Source organism: Brienomyrus brachyistius, chromosome 2 (assembly GCF_023856365.1).
Source record: "Brienomyrus brachyistius isolate T26 chromosome 2, BBRACH_0.4, whole genome shotgun sequence".
In the NCBI taxonomy this organism is placed as follows: domain Eukaryota; kingdom Metazoa; phylum Chordata; class Actinopteri; order Osteoglossiformes; family Mormyridae; genus Brienomyrus; species Brienomyrus brachyistius.
Genome location: NC_064534.1, coordinates 47823338 through 47837054, shown reverse-complemented (window position 1 = coordinate 47837054; position 13717 = coordinate 47823338). Strand labels below are relative to the sequence as shown.

Here is a 13717-nt window from a genome sequence, read left to right as displayed (position 1 = left end):
CCACTCTGCAACATGTGACGGACATCGCTGTCCTTATGTGCCTGGCCCTGGGAGGGGGGCATATTTACCTTTCTGACATGTTCCCCTGGACCTCGGTGTGCTGACAGCGGGACCTGAGCACAGTCATTCGCATCGCAGCAGTTAATCATGTTTGTGGACCTGCCACAGTTCCTGTTCTCGCCTAATTGGTCATTAAGGCAGAAGCCTTTCATGCCCATGGAGTGAGAATTAATGTCATATTGCTGCTGTGCGGGAGTGATTAAGGGGGGGTTCAGCACAGAGCAGGGATGCGGCTTCTGCTCTCATGGGCAATCGCAGGTCACAGGACACCGGCTCACACCATTGGCTCAAGCAAGGGGCATTGGGGGAGGGGGGTCTTTGTTACTCCATTGGCTAAAGCGATCGTAGTGCCCTGAGGGTAAGAGCAGGGCAGTGGCTGAAACAGGGATTAGGTTAGGGGTGCCGTCCCAGGAGTCAGAAGGGGGAGCCCTGCTTTCTCAGCCTAAACTTGGAGGCTTGTCTGACGAGCGCATTTTCTTCATAGGGATCATGCAGAGAAGGAACACTATGGTCAATGATGAGCTGTCAGTCATGTACCAGTGACATGGTAAGCAGTGTTTCCCCTAGGTTTACAGCTTGGTGGGGCGGCAGATGGACACCGACAAGATTCACAGTGTTCATGTGTTTCTTTTAATGACAGCAGTCAAAAGATGTGGATATTTTTGTCTGCTTTTCAGGTGCTTGACGCGACATATTTCCTGACGCGCTCTCTGTCCGCGTGTCTGTGCACACGCACCGGGGCGGAGCTCCGTCATGCGCAATACAGAGAACAGAGGAGGATTGTAAATGCGCAACCCTGTAGTTACAAAAATGACAAGCTGTCATGTAAATAAGATAAATATCATTAAGCTATTTAGTTTGTTTAATAAAAGGACAATGTATAAACCTGTTCTATAGGAAAGGTAACCATAAATGATTTCTGTTCTGATCTGCTGCTATATAGAAAATAAAATTAAATAAAATTAACTTGACCTTCAAGGGGGGTGGGAGGTGCCATTGGGGGGGGTGGGGCGCCCCACTATTATAATGGTAGGGGAAACACTGGTAAGAATGGTGGAGGGATGTGTTGGTGATGTTAATGGAGAATGTCAGTGGCCATTATGCCTGTGTGTGTGTGTGTGTGTGTGTGTGTGTGTGTGTGTGTGTCTCTGTGTGTGTGGCAGATACCTTTCACTCCCCAATCCCCAACACACTCTCCGTCGACCGTAGTCCTGGACAGTCCCCCCATTGCTACCCACATCTTCCCAGGGAAAGATGCTATTCATCCTACTTCCCTGACCGTGATGCTTTAGTTATAGTTGGCAGGCTTTACCCCTGTGGTATTCCCTTTCTGAAAACCCCGCACTGTACCTCCTATGAAGGTGGACTCTGGTTGGCTTCGCTTAGCAGCACTGCTAACAGCTTGATGTACAAACGGAACACTTTCTCTCTTCCGTTTCGTGCCTTTAGCGTGATAAAGTAGTGCAGAGAGCCGTCTGGACACAGCAGATATTCGTGTTTGGCGACGGGTGTGCATCTTACCACTGAACACTGCGGATGCTTTTTTATTTTTTTGAATGCCGTGGCCCGACCAGACCGGCCTGTAATGGGTGCGCTGTCCAGGTCCGGCCCGCAATGGGAGCGCCGACCAGGTCCGGCCCGCAATGGGAGCGCCGACCAGGTCCGGCCCGCAATCGGAGAGCCGACCAGGTCCGGCCCGGCAATCGGAGAGCCGACCAGGTCCGGCCCGCAATGGGAGCGCCGACCAGGTCCGGCCCGGCAATCGGAGAGCCGACCAGGTCCGGCCCGCAATGGGAGCGCCGACCAGGTCCGGCCCGCAATGGGAGAGCCGACCAGGTCCGGCCCGCAATGGGAGCGCCGACCAGGTCCGGCCCGCAATGGGAGCGCCGACCAGGTCCGGCCCGGCAATCGGAGAGCCGACCAGGTCCGGCCCGCAATGGGAGCGCCGACCAGGTCCGGCCCGCAATGGGAGCGCCGACCAGGTCCGGCCCGCAATGGGAGAGCCGACCAGGTCCGGCCCGCAATGGGAGCGCCGACCAGGTCCGGCCCGCAATGGGAGGGCTGACCAGGTCGTGGCTGCACGTGGTGCCGTGCTGTTTACACTTGGCACGCTCATTTCTATGGGCATCAAGCTCATCTTTGTACCAGAAAGATGGTCAATCAATAATAGATAATTCTGGCATAAAAATGCAGGCTGTCCTCCCCCCTTCCTGCTTCTGAGGTATAGCTAATTTACAGCTGCCTGCTTTTTATCACCTCGGGGCCATTTGGAACGATGTGGCCCCTGTGGTCTGATGCGTTGGGAGGAGAATCGGGCTCCATTTGGCATCAGTCCTTCTGCGACTCTAATTCACAGCCCTGGCTGTTGTTTGTGTCCCCTCGGGGCAAGCAGCCAGCCGCAAATGCATCGCTCACTGGGCACGTCAGATAGCATCCAACCGACCCCCCGCTCCAGCTGAAGCACTGCCTCCGGAGCACCCGCCCTGCAGGGACTGCGCAATGTGGGAGATGGATGAATGAGCAATAAGGCAAATTGATTGCCAAATATACTGAATTTGCATTGATTTCGGAATCTCATAAACCTACCTGAGAAACCCCAGATAAGGTATTATGCTTATTCTCGTTTTATTATAAATCAGAGTTAAATACAAAATGCAAATATCCAGCAGGAGAGAGAGAATTACGATATGAAAGTGCATGATGTGCTGTGAGTGAGTGACTGGCCCATTATGGAGATTAGGGCTCTTTTCCGGGTCAGTGGAGACAAGCTAGATGCAGGAGTGAAGGCACAGGGCTGTTTTGGGTTTGAAAAAGACCAGGACCCCCCCCCCAATCCTGTGGACAGGGACAGGGTAGGCAGGCAGTCCCAGGATGTTTGAGCAGGATGTTGCTGTGGGCTACTGGGGACCAAGAACGAACAAACCAATCCTGGGAATAAGGGATGGGGGGGGGGGGAATAGCGAAAAGGCCGAGACCAGTCTCTCCCCTCCCCCATGCCAGGTAAACGCAGGAGCACAGAATCCTAACTTTTACATGCGGAGATGAAATGTGAATCATGCTTGTAAATGAACACTGCTTAAGTACACAGAGCAGTCTTTCTACAGCTAGCATGCATCGGTGGCATGGGCTCGACAGGGAGGGGTCTACACTACTGCGCCAATCACAGCAGCATTCCCAGTTTGCCCCTCTTGCTATTTATTGAGCCAAGCAGTTATGATATGCAGACAAAGCCTCCTGGCTGCCCTGCACTGCTGGTGCCCGCCTTGTTGAATCTCCACATTGACTCAGCTCTTCTTGCCAGGCTTATGGAGAAACAGTAACACCAGAGGAATGGAAGGGGATTGAGCTCTGCTGTCAGCCCGTCATCCCCAGCCTCTTATCTGGTATGAGGGTACAGGGAGACGACAGCCTGTCCCAGGCAGCACAGGGCACCAGGCCGGCATGCGCTCATACACTATGGGAAAAGTAGATACGCCGATTCACAAAAACTGCATGTTTTTAGATCGTAGGACGTCCATGCTAGTAGTAGGAGACCATACCAAGTGCACCCTCAGCCTTAGGGGTATGAGGCTGCAGTGGAAGCCGCTGAGCCAGCATAACACACCATGCTGTGCTCTTTTCATTGTCAGTCTGTGCCAGTCGACACTGCGCCTCAGTAACTGCTTCATTTCTGCCAGTTCCGTGTCCTGGCAACACGGTTAAGTCATACGGTGACTAACTGCTTGCTTGCACTGCTTCTGATTTTCAGTTCAATCCATTCTGGACCTTTACTCCCAATCGCTCTTAATGGCCGTGTGAGATGGTGGGGGGTGCTTTTCCTTTACTAGCAGCAGCCTGACTCTCCCAGCTCTGTACCCTGGTTCCTGTTTGCAGTTCCTCTCCTACCTTTGTGTAAGTCCCCAGCAGATCAGGCTGGTTTTCTGCAGGCTTCTAGAAATTCAACTGATTTGTGTTGATCACCAGCAGATTTAGGGGAACTGCTTATAACCTGAACCAGTGATCCGTTATGAAATCCAGATCGTTCTCTAGCGCCCATTAGAACCTGCTCTCACTTCACTCCTCACTCTTACATGGCATCGCGGTCGTTTCTCTTCAATGCTATGCTGCAGTGAGCAGCCCAGGACCGGCATGGTGGATGTGGTCGGCTAACTCATGGTCCGCCCCCGCATTTTCCTCAGGCCACCTCGTCCATCCGCACTGTGCCAGTGGCTCACACTGAGGGGTGTGTCTGATATGTGAGGCGTCTGTCTGCACCCCCCCAGATTAGGAGGTTAGGGACTGAATAGAGGACTACAGCAAACACTGGACATCCCTGTTATGAGTGTTTGGCTGTTTTTGCTGTCTCACCCCCCACCTCTCACTCACCCTCTCTGTAACTCTTCAGCTGAGTTCTCCATACTTCACAGTTTGCAGCACAGGTGTGAGGTAATCTCCGGGTGGGGGTCCTCTCTCTGCCTGACAGATGATATGTATTATTTTGGGGTGTGAGGTGGTCTCCGGATGGGGGTCCTCTCTCTGCCTGACAGATATGTATTATTTTGGGGTGTGAGGTGGTCTACGGATCGGGGTCCTCTCTCTGCCTGACAGATGATATGTATTATTTTGGGGTGTGAGGTAATCTCCGGGTGGGGGTCCTCTCTCTGCCTGACAGATGATATGTATTATTTTGGGGTGTGAGGTGGTCTCCGGATGGGGGTCCTCTCTCTGCCTGACAGATATGTATTATTTTGGGGTGTGAGGTGGTCTCCGGATGGGGGTCCTCTCTCTGCCTGACAGATATGTATTATTTTGGGGTGTGAGGTGGTCTCTGGATGGGGGTCCTCTCTCTGCCTGACAGATATGTATTATTTTGGGGTGTGAGGTGGCCTCTGGATGGGGGTCCTCTCTCTGCCTGACAGATGATATGTATTATTTTGGGGTGTGAGGTGGTCTCCGGATGGGGGTCCTCTCTCTGCCTGACAGATATGTATTATTTTGGGGTGTGAGGTGGTCTCCGGATGGGGGTCCTCTCTCTGCCTGACAGATATGTATTATTTTGGGGTGTGAGGTGGTCTCCGGATGGGGGTCCTCTCTCTGCCTGACAGATATGTATTATTTTGGGGTGTGAGGTGGTCTCCAGATGGGGGTCCTCTCTCTGCCTGACAGATATGTATTATTTTGGGGTGTGAGGTGGTCTCCGGATGGGGGTCCTCTCTCTGCCTGACAGATATGTATTATTTTGGGGTGTGAGATGGCCTCTGGATGGGGGTCCTCTCTCTGCCTGACAGATGATATGTATTATTTTGGGGTGTGAGGTGGTCTCCGGATGGGGGTCCTCTCTCTGCCTCACATATGATATGTATTATTTTGGGGTGTGAGGTGGTCTCCGGATGGGGGTCCTCTCTCTGCCTCACATATGATATGTATTATTTTGGGGTGTGAGGTAATCTCCGGATGGGGGTCCTCTCTCTGCCTCACATATGATATGTATTATTTTTGGGTGTGAGGTGGTCTCCGGGTGGGGGTCCTCTCTCTGCCTGACAGATGATATGTATTATTTTGGGGTGTGAGGTGGCCTCTGGATGGGGGTCCTCTCTCTGCCTGACAGATGATATGTATTATTTTGGGGTGTGAGGTGGTCTCCGGATGGGGGTCCTCTCTCTGCCTGACAGATATGTATTATTTTGGGGTGTGAGGTGGCCTCTGGATGGGGGTCCTCTCTCTGCCTGACAGATGATATGTATTATTTTGGGGTGTGAGGTGGTCTCTGGGTGGGGGTCCTCTCTCTGCCTGACAGATGATATGTATTATTTTGAGGTGTGAGGTGGTCTCCGGATGGGGGTCCTCTCTCTGCCTCACATATGATATGTATTATTTTGGGGTGTGAGGTAATCTCCGGGTGGGGGTCCTCTCTCTGCCTGACAGATGATATGTATTATTTTGAGGTGTGAGGTGGTCTTTGGGTGGGGGTCCTCTCTCTGCCTGACAGATGATATGTATTATTTTGAGGTGTGAGGTGGTCTCCGGATGGGGGTCCTCTCTCTGCCTCACATATGATATGTATTATTTTTGGGTGTGAGGTAATCTCCGGGTGGGGGTCCTCTCTCTGCCTGACAGATGATATGTATTATTTTGGGGTGTGAGATGGCCTCTGGGTGGGGGTCCTCTCTCTGCCTCACATATGATATGTATTATTTTGGGGTGTGAGATGGCCTCTGGGTGGGGGTCCTCTCTCTGCCTGACAGATATGTATTATTTTGGGGTGTGAGGTGGTCTCTGGATGGGGGTCCTCTCTCTGCCTGACAGATATGTATTATTTTGGGGTGTGAGGTGGTCTCCGGATGGGGGTCCTCTCTCTGCCTGACAGATATGTATTATTTTGGGGTGTGAGGTGGTCTCCGGATGGGGGTCCTCTCTCTGCCTGACAGATATGTATTATTTTGGGGTGTGAGATGCCCTCTGGATGGGGGTCCTCTCTCTGCCTGACAGATGATATGTATTATTTTGGGGTGTGAGGTGGTCTCCGGATGGGGGTCCTCTCTCTGCCTCACATATGATATGTATTATTTTGGGGTGTGAGGTGGTCTCCGGATGGGGGTCCTCTCTCTGCCTCACATATGATATGTATTATTTTGGGGTGTGAGGTAATCTCCGGATGGGGGTCCTCTCTCTGCCTCACATATGATATGTATTATTTTTGGGTGTGAGGTGGTCTCCGGGTGGGGGTCCTCTCTCTGCCTGACAGATGATATGTATTATTTTGGGGTGTGAGGTGGCCTCTGGATGGGGGTCCTCTCTCTGCCTGACAGATGATATGTATTATTTTGGGGTGTGAGGTGGTCTCCGGATGGGGGTCCTCTCTCTGCCTGACAGATATGTATTATTTTGGGGTGTGAGGTGGCCTCTGGATGGGGGTCCTCTCTCTGCCTGACAGATGATATGTATTATTTTGGGGTGTGAGGTGGTCTCTGGGTGGGGGTCCTCTCTCTGCCTGACAGATGATATGTATTATTTTGGGGTGTGAGGTGGTCTCCGGATGGGGGTCCTCTCTCTGCCTGACACATATGTATTATTTTGGGGTGTGAGGTGGTCTCCGGATGGGGGTCCTCTCTCTGCCTGACAGATGATATGTATTATTTTGAGGTGTGAGGTGGTCTCCGGATGGGGGTCCTCTCTCTGCCTCACATATGATATGTATTATTTTGGGGTGTGAGGTAATCTCCGGGTGGGGGTCCTCTCTCTGCCTGACAGATGATATGTATTATTTTGAGGTGTGAGGTGGTCTCTGGGTGGGGGTCCTCTCTCTGCCTGACAGATGATATGTATTATTTTGAGGTGTGAGGTGGTCTCCGGATGGGGGTCCTCTCTCTGCCTCACATATGATATGTATTATTTTTGGGTGTGAGGTAATCTCCGGGTGGGGGTCCTCTCTCTGCCTGACAGATGATATGTATTATTTTGGGGTGTGAGATGGCCTCTGGGTGGGGGTCCTCTCTCTGCCTCACATATGATATGTATTATTTTTGGGTGTGAGGTAATCTCCGGGTGGGGGTCCTCTCTCTGCCTGACAGATATGTATTATTTTGGGGTGTGAGGTGGTCTCCGGGTGGGGGTCCTCTCTCTGCCTGACAGATATGTATTATTTTGGGGTGTGAGATGGCCTCTGGGTGGGGGTCCTCTCTCTGCCTCACATATGATATGTATTATTTTTGGGTGTGAGGTAATCTCCGGGTGGGGGTCCTCTCTCTGCCTGACAGATATGTATTATTTTGGGGTGTGAGGTGGTCTCTGGATGGGGGTCCTCTCTCTGCCTGACAGATATGTATTATTTTGGGGTGTGAGGTGGTCTCCGGATGGGGGTCCTCTCTCTGCCTGACAGATATGTATTATTTTGGGGTGTGAGGTGGTCTCCGGATGGGGGTCCTCTCTCTGCCTGACAGATATGTATTATTTTGGGGTGTGAGGTGGCCTCTGGATGGGGGTCCTCTCTCTGCCTGACAGATGATATGTATTATTTTGGGGTGTGAGGTGGTCTCCGGATGGGGGTCCTCTCTCTGCCTGACAGATGATATGTATTATTTTGGGGTGTGAGGTAATCTCCGGGTGGGGGTCCTCTCTCTGCCTGACAGATGATATGTATTATTTTGGGGTGTGAGATGGCCTCTGGGTGGGGGTCCTCTCTCTGCCTCACATATGATATGTATTATTTTGGGGTGTGAGATGGCCTCTGGGTGGGGGTCCTCTCTCTGCCTGACAGATGATATGTATTATTTTGGGGTGTGAGATGGCCTCTGGGTGGGGGTCCTCTCTCTGCCTGACAGATGATATGTATTATTTTGGGGTGTGAGGTGGTCTCCGGATGGGGGTCCTCTCTCTGCCTGACAGATATGTATTATTTTGGGGTGTGAGGTGGTCTCCGGATGGGGGTCCTCTCTCTGCCTGACAGATACAGCACTGAGCCCCATTCCACCTGTTTTCCCAGGAGGTCTTGCACACACTGAGGACCCGTGGAAGTCCGCTTTCCCTGCCTTGACTGAGAGACACCTCCTACATCATTCCCAGATCCTCCGTGAAGTTTCATCTTAGTCACAGCACGCCTGTCCCAGGTACATGCAGAAGCCCTCTAACGCTGCCTCAGGATGTCCTTTTAAAGCTGCCTCTTCCCACATCATTCAGCTCTGTTCTGTCAGATAAAGAGCCCAAATCACCCAGCTTATGAGGGTGCAAAAGAATGAGTGCAAGGCTCAGGCAGAAAGGTAGGGACTCTACGTGCCCTCAGGATTCGCTAAGGCTGTCACCCTGAGCAAAGACACCATCCAGCTGGGCCTTACAGGCGCATCAGAAAGGGGGAGGGGTAGGGTAGGGATGGAAAGGAAAGAAAATGAAAGGAAAGGAAAGCGATGCAATGGGAAGGTAATAGAAAGGGTAAGGAAGGGAAAGGAAAGATGGAACGGGAAGGGAAGGGGAGGGAAATGGAAGGGAAAGGACAGAGATAGGAAGGGAAGGGATTGAAAGGGATGGAAAGCAAAAGGAAGGGAAAGATGCAAAGGGAAGGGAAAGGAAAGATAGAAAGGGAAGGGCAAGAGATACAAAGGGAAAGGAAGAGAAAAATAGAAAGGGGAAGGGAAGGTCTAGTGCAGTCCTGTGGGGCATCTCCTGCTCCGAGCCCTTCTCAATTCATCAGTATGGCCACTAGTGTCACAGAAAGCTTGTCACTTTATAAGCATCCCTCTCTGGGTGTCTGCCAGCAGCCGAGCAGGTGGTGCTGTACACACCACGCGGATAGTCTGAGTAACGCTGGGGGTTGGGGGGGCACACAATGCAATTGACACACTGATTCTAGCACCAAAAACACATTCACATGGTGTTGCAAAGCAGCTGGTTCTTTTTATCAGCCTTAAGACTCCATTTGCCAAGAGAAGGAAAACATTCAGAGGCATTGTGGGTATTTTATTCTCTCTTTTTTGCATTTTAAAATCGGTTTACCCTTCATGGCACTTGGATGCAGTCATACTGGTAGGTATGTGCCTCCATTTCCCCCTGGTACTCTACTTAATGTTTGTAAAGGATGCTACTTGAATCCATACATGTATTCTTCTTCCTACTGTATCTCCAGTACTGTTAGACCATCACAGTGCACCTTGTATTGGACTAGGGCTGAACGGTTTGGGGAAAATATCTAATCGCGATTTTTCTGTTCGCGATTTCATTTACGACATAATTTTTTATACGTCAAGCCTCAGTTCAATATTAAGTGTGTAATAAATGTCAAACATATGACGCAGCATTTCCACCTGAGATGCCATCAAAATATTAACTGGTCTATATTTTAATGCAAGGATGAGAATTTAAAGATGTGATGTGTTAAGGATAAATAAAGTAATAATGAAAACAATTGCAGCAAAAAGAAAAACAATCCTGCAGCAAACAGCTTGGCCCCTAATAACACTAGAACCGCCTTTTCCCACGCCAGTGAACAAGCAAGAACTACTTTGGTGTATGCAGCCTTTTTGTTTGTGCCAGTGTGTTATTAGTGTTAAACACGCTCAACCAAAAACCACAATGTTCAAGAGTGGCTGTTCCAAAATCGTAAAGCTGGAAAAATTTCAAACGTAGTATGCATTTCATAAAATGTCAAATAAATAGACGCAGTTTATTGGTGATTTCATGTTGGTCGAAGTTTCCATTTTTTAACAACTGTATAAGGTTCTTTTTTATACAAATCAATTCAGGGAAAACATAAAAATGTGTTCAGACTCCCACGGGTTTGGGTAACACGCTTTCAGACTCACACGCAAGAAATCCTAAATCTAAATTATTCCATTATGAATTAGCTGCATAAAAAACCTTACGGCAGTTTGCAAACCCTACAGACTATTGACATGGTAATAAAACTCTTACATACATGTAAATGTATGTGCAGACTCGTCTCAAACAGAAAGCCTCACTCTGGGGGGGGGGACTTTCCCTTAAACCTGCTTCGTGGAATATCCCCAGGCAGCTGACCAAAGTTGGCAAAAACCCTGCATTTTATTTGAAATGAGAAGTACAATGCATCTTATCATTCCTTTGCCTTGTTGCTCTGACAAATACAAAACAAATGAGAGAACATTATATGCGTCACCTTTTAATGTCTTTTCTAAATAATAAGAGCGTACGTGCCCATACCCAACTGTAATAGCGATTAAAGCGATATGTTCTTTTATCATTTATGTTAAAGCGAGGCTTTTATTTTGTTACTGTTGTGGGATTAAGATTAATTTCACAAGATGAATCTATGGAAATCAATACTTGATTCAATGAGCACAAAAACATATGACATAAACACGACTGTATTATGGGTTTTACAGCTTTTCTGGGGGTCACAGACTCCGCTGCTGTGAGGATCACTGACTGTCTCGTTGTTGTTTTGATAGGTTAGCGGCATGCTAATGCCATTGCCCATTAACAAAAACAAAAGGTGTGATACACTGAAGTCACTCTTGGTGATTAAAAGGAGGTCGCCGATTTTATTGATGATAGGACCTTTCTGAAACAATCTTGGCAAGAAGAAAATGCAGCATTTTCTTCACGTTTCACGTGTTTGCCGTTTGTGGGCGTATAAGCCGTCCTCTCGGGCCACGTCTGACTGGTGAGCATGACTGTCACACAGGAAGCACGGCATGAATTTGGAAAACTATTCTCACAACAGTTTTAAACCCTGCTGTATAATGTATGTCCTAAATCGCAGCCTTTGCTAAACGCGTTGTTTCGAATGGCGATTTCGATTTGAAATCGATAAATCGTTTAGCCCTATATTGGAGAAAATAAATAAAGACGGAACAATATTGAAATCCAGGAAAATGTGTGCTGAAAAACATTCTTGGGTTAACTATCTGAGCTTAGGGTCTTGGGAAGGTTCTTATGTGCTGTTGATTCATTGGTCTTCCATCCTCCAGCTGAGTACATCAATATTTTCTCAGGTTATGTCTTTTTGCAAAATTTTATTTAAAAAACTGTTAAAACTGAGACCAGGCCTGCAGCCATCTGAGATGTACGCTCCCCCACCCGCTCTCTCCCTCTCCAACACACGCTGTCCTCTCCCCTAGACCCCCACAGAGCATCCATGACGGACGCGGTGATGGGGACGAGCTCAGAGCGCTGGGGTCCCCACGGGAGGCAGTCACGCATGCCGGCCAGGTAATCGCCCAATGGAGCATGCTTTGCAGAGTGTTTTATAGCCAATCCCGTGAAGGAAAATTAAAAATGACCGGGTGGAAGGGGGGAAAGCTCAACTAGAATATGGGGATCGTAAGTCTCCTACAAAATAGTTTGTAAGAGTGACAGATCACAAATGAAGACGTTAAGAGTATCAGGGCGTTGTGAGCATTCCCCTATTGACGAGATTAGCATTGTTGGGATGCCGGTGCTGGAACCAGGCCATCGAGAGAGTACATGAGGACAGCAGCATGGTGTCAGGATGCCTTAATGATGGCAGCATGGCTGCCTCTAATCTCCTTCTCTGTGGGTCTCCCCCGTGCTGCAGTGACAAGGACCAGTGAGTAGACGGCTGCCACTCTGCCTGTGTGTGTGTGCCTGTCGCAGTCTGCCAGGGTCTCTATACTACAGACAGACGGAGGGGGGGCTCTCTGTTTTGCGCTAATGCACCATACCCTCCCCAGCACTGTGGGAGGGGGGATGAAACTGCGCAAAAAATACGGGAGTCCGGCATTGACTGAAATACCACATGGCTGCCGGCATGCAGGCTTCTGCAGGCCGACTGTGTTTCAGCTGCATGTGTGCTGCGTCGCTTACCAACACACATGCCCAGGCCTCTGCATATGTATATGTGTGTGTCTGTGTGTGCGCGTGTGTTTGTCCGTATGTATCTGTATGGAGAGTCACCACAAAGACCAAGATATATTTACAAACGTGTGTGTGTGTGTGTGTGTGTGTGTGTGTGTGTGTGCGCGTGTGTTTGTCCGTATGTATCTGTCTGTCTGGTTGTGTGTATGTGTGTGTATGGATTAGGTTTTTATTACATTGTGTGATGTTGTTACACTTAATTTTTCAGGTCCCCACAAAGATCTGTGAAATCAATCAAAAAATTTAAAATGTCAAATGTCTTGTATTTTGTTTGGTTACTTATGGTTAAGGTTAGGGCTGGGTAAGGCTGGGTAATCAGATTAGATTAAATTAGAGTTTTGCCTATAGAAAAGAATGGAGAGTCACCACAAAGACCAAGATATATTTACAAACATGTGTGTGTATGTGTGTGTGTGTGTGTGTGTGTGTGTGTGTGTGTGTGTGTGTGTGTGTGTGTGTGACAATGCTCGGCCCCCCCCCCGCCACCTGACCCTCCTACTTCTCTGTCTCCCGGAGGGCTGACTGGACGCCACAGCCCAATCCTCCACCCGGGCATGACCTGACCGATGAAGAGAAGGAGATCATCAATAGCGTCATTGCTCGGGCCGAGAAGATGGAGGCCATGGAGCAGGAGAGGATCGGGTGAGGGATGCGACCCTCCCTCTGACCTCACCGCTCTCAGTTTGACTTCTGTCTGGGGCGTCATTAGACTATCACAGAAGAAGGCAATTAATACTTAATGCTTAAAGCAGCGACAGCTTGATGGAATAGCCCAGCAATATTTGATTGCATTTTTGGAGCCTGGTTATACTATTCCTACATTATTTGTCCAACATTAAATATTTTTTCATTGCCTTTGCATACTTTTGTGAAACAACACATGTAAATGTAAAAAATAGTTCACATGACTTTTAGAAATGTTCTTGTATTACTTTTTTGTACTTAATGTAGGACAGAATAGTATAAAATAATCATTAAAGAGAGGATACAATTAAAGAAGTGCATTGAAGTGTCCTTCAAACATGTGGCTTCTTTTGCTTTCCTGATTACCTCCAGATCACCAGTACTGTTTCAACAGAATAACACAGTGAGAAGACGATACACTTACATACAGGGGCAGGCCAAGCAGCCCACTTTTGAATATTAATAGAGAAAATCAATACTGGGAGCAGTCTAACTGTTGTTTAATGTTCCCTGGTAGCGTGTTTTGTTCCTCTTTTCTGGACTTGCTAGAATTACACCAACATTTGACTATGAAGATTCTCACTGTATGATCCAAGTGTGAGCTGAGAACGCTGTGTCTGTTATCAGAAGGCTGCTGATTCAAATCCTA

The 13717-nt window shown here is 48.9% G+C and overlaps 1 protein-coding gene across 10 annotated transcripts in view; it reads left to right on the top strand.

Moving 5' to 3' along the window:
• The window catches only part of LOC125721479 (rabphilin-3A-like), a 32915-nt gene that overhangs the window by 5862 nt on the left and 13336 nt on the right, over window positions 1-13717 (top strand). For 3 of the 10 annotated variants that reach the window (XM_048997459.1, XM_048997425.1, XM_048997464.1), the window contains exons 2-4: window positions 11628-11718; window positions 12065-12076; window positions 12901-13026. In XM_048997459.1, coding sequence (XP_048853416.1) covers window positions 11645-11718; window positions 12065-12076; window positions 12901-13026 — 212 coding nt within the window. In that variant the 5' untranslated portion in view covers window positions 11628-11644. Of the gene's footprint in view, window positions 1-544; window positions 608-8521; window positions 8646-11627; window positions 11719-12064; window positions 12077-12900; window positions 13027-13717 lie in introns of all 10 variants that reach the window. The other 7 variants (XM_048997455.1, XM_048997458.1, XM_048997442.1 and 4 more) reach the window with 4 other exon arrangements.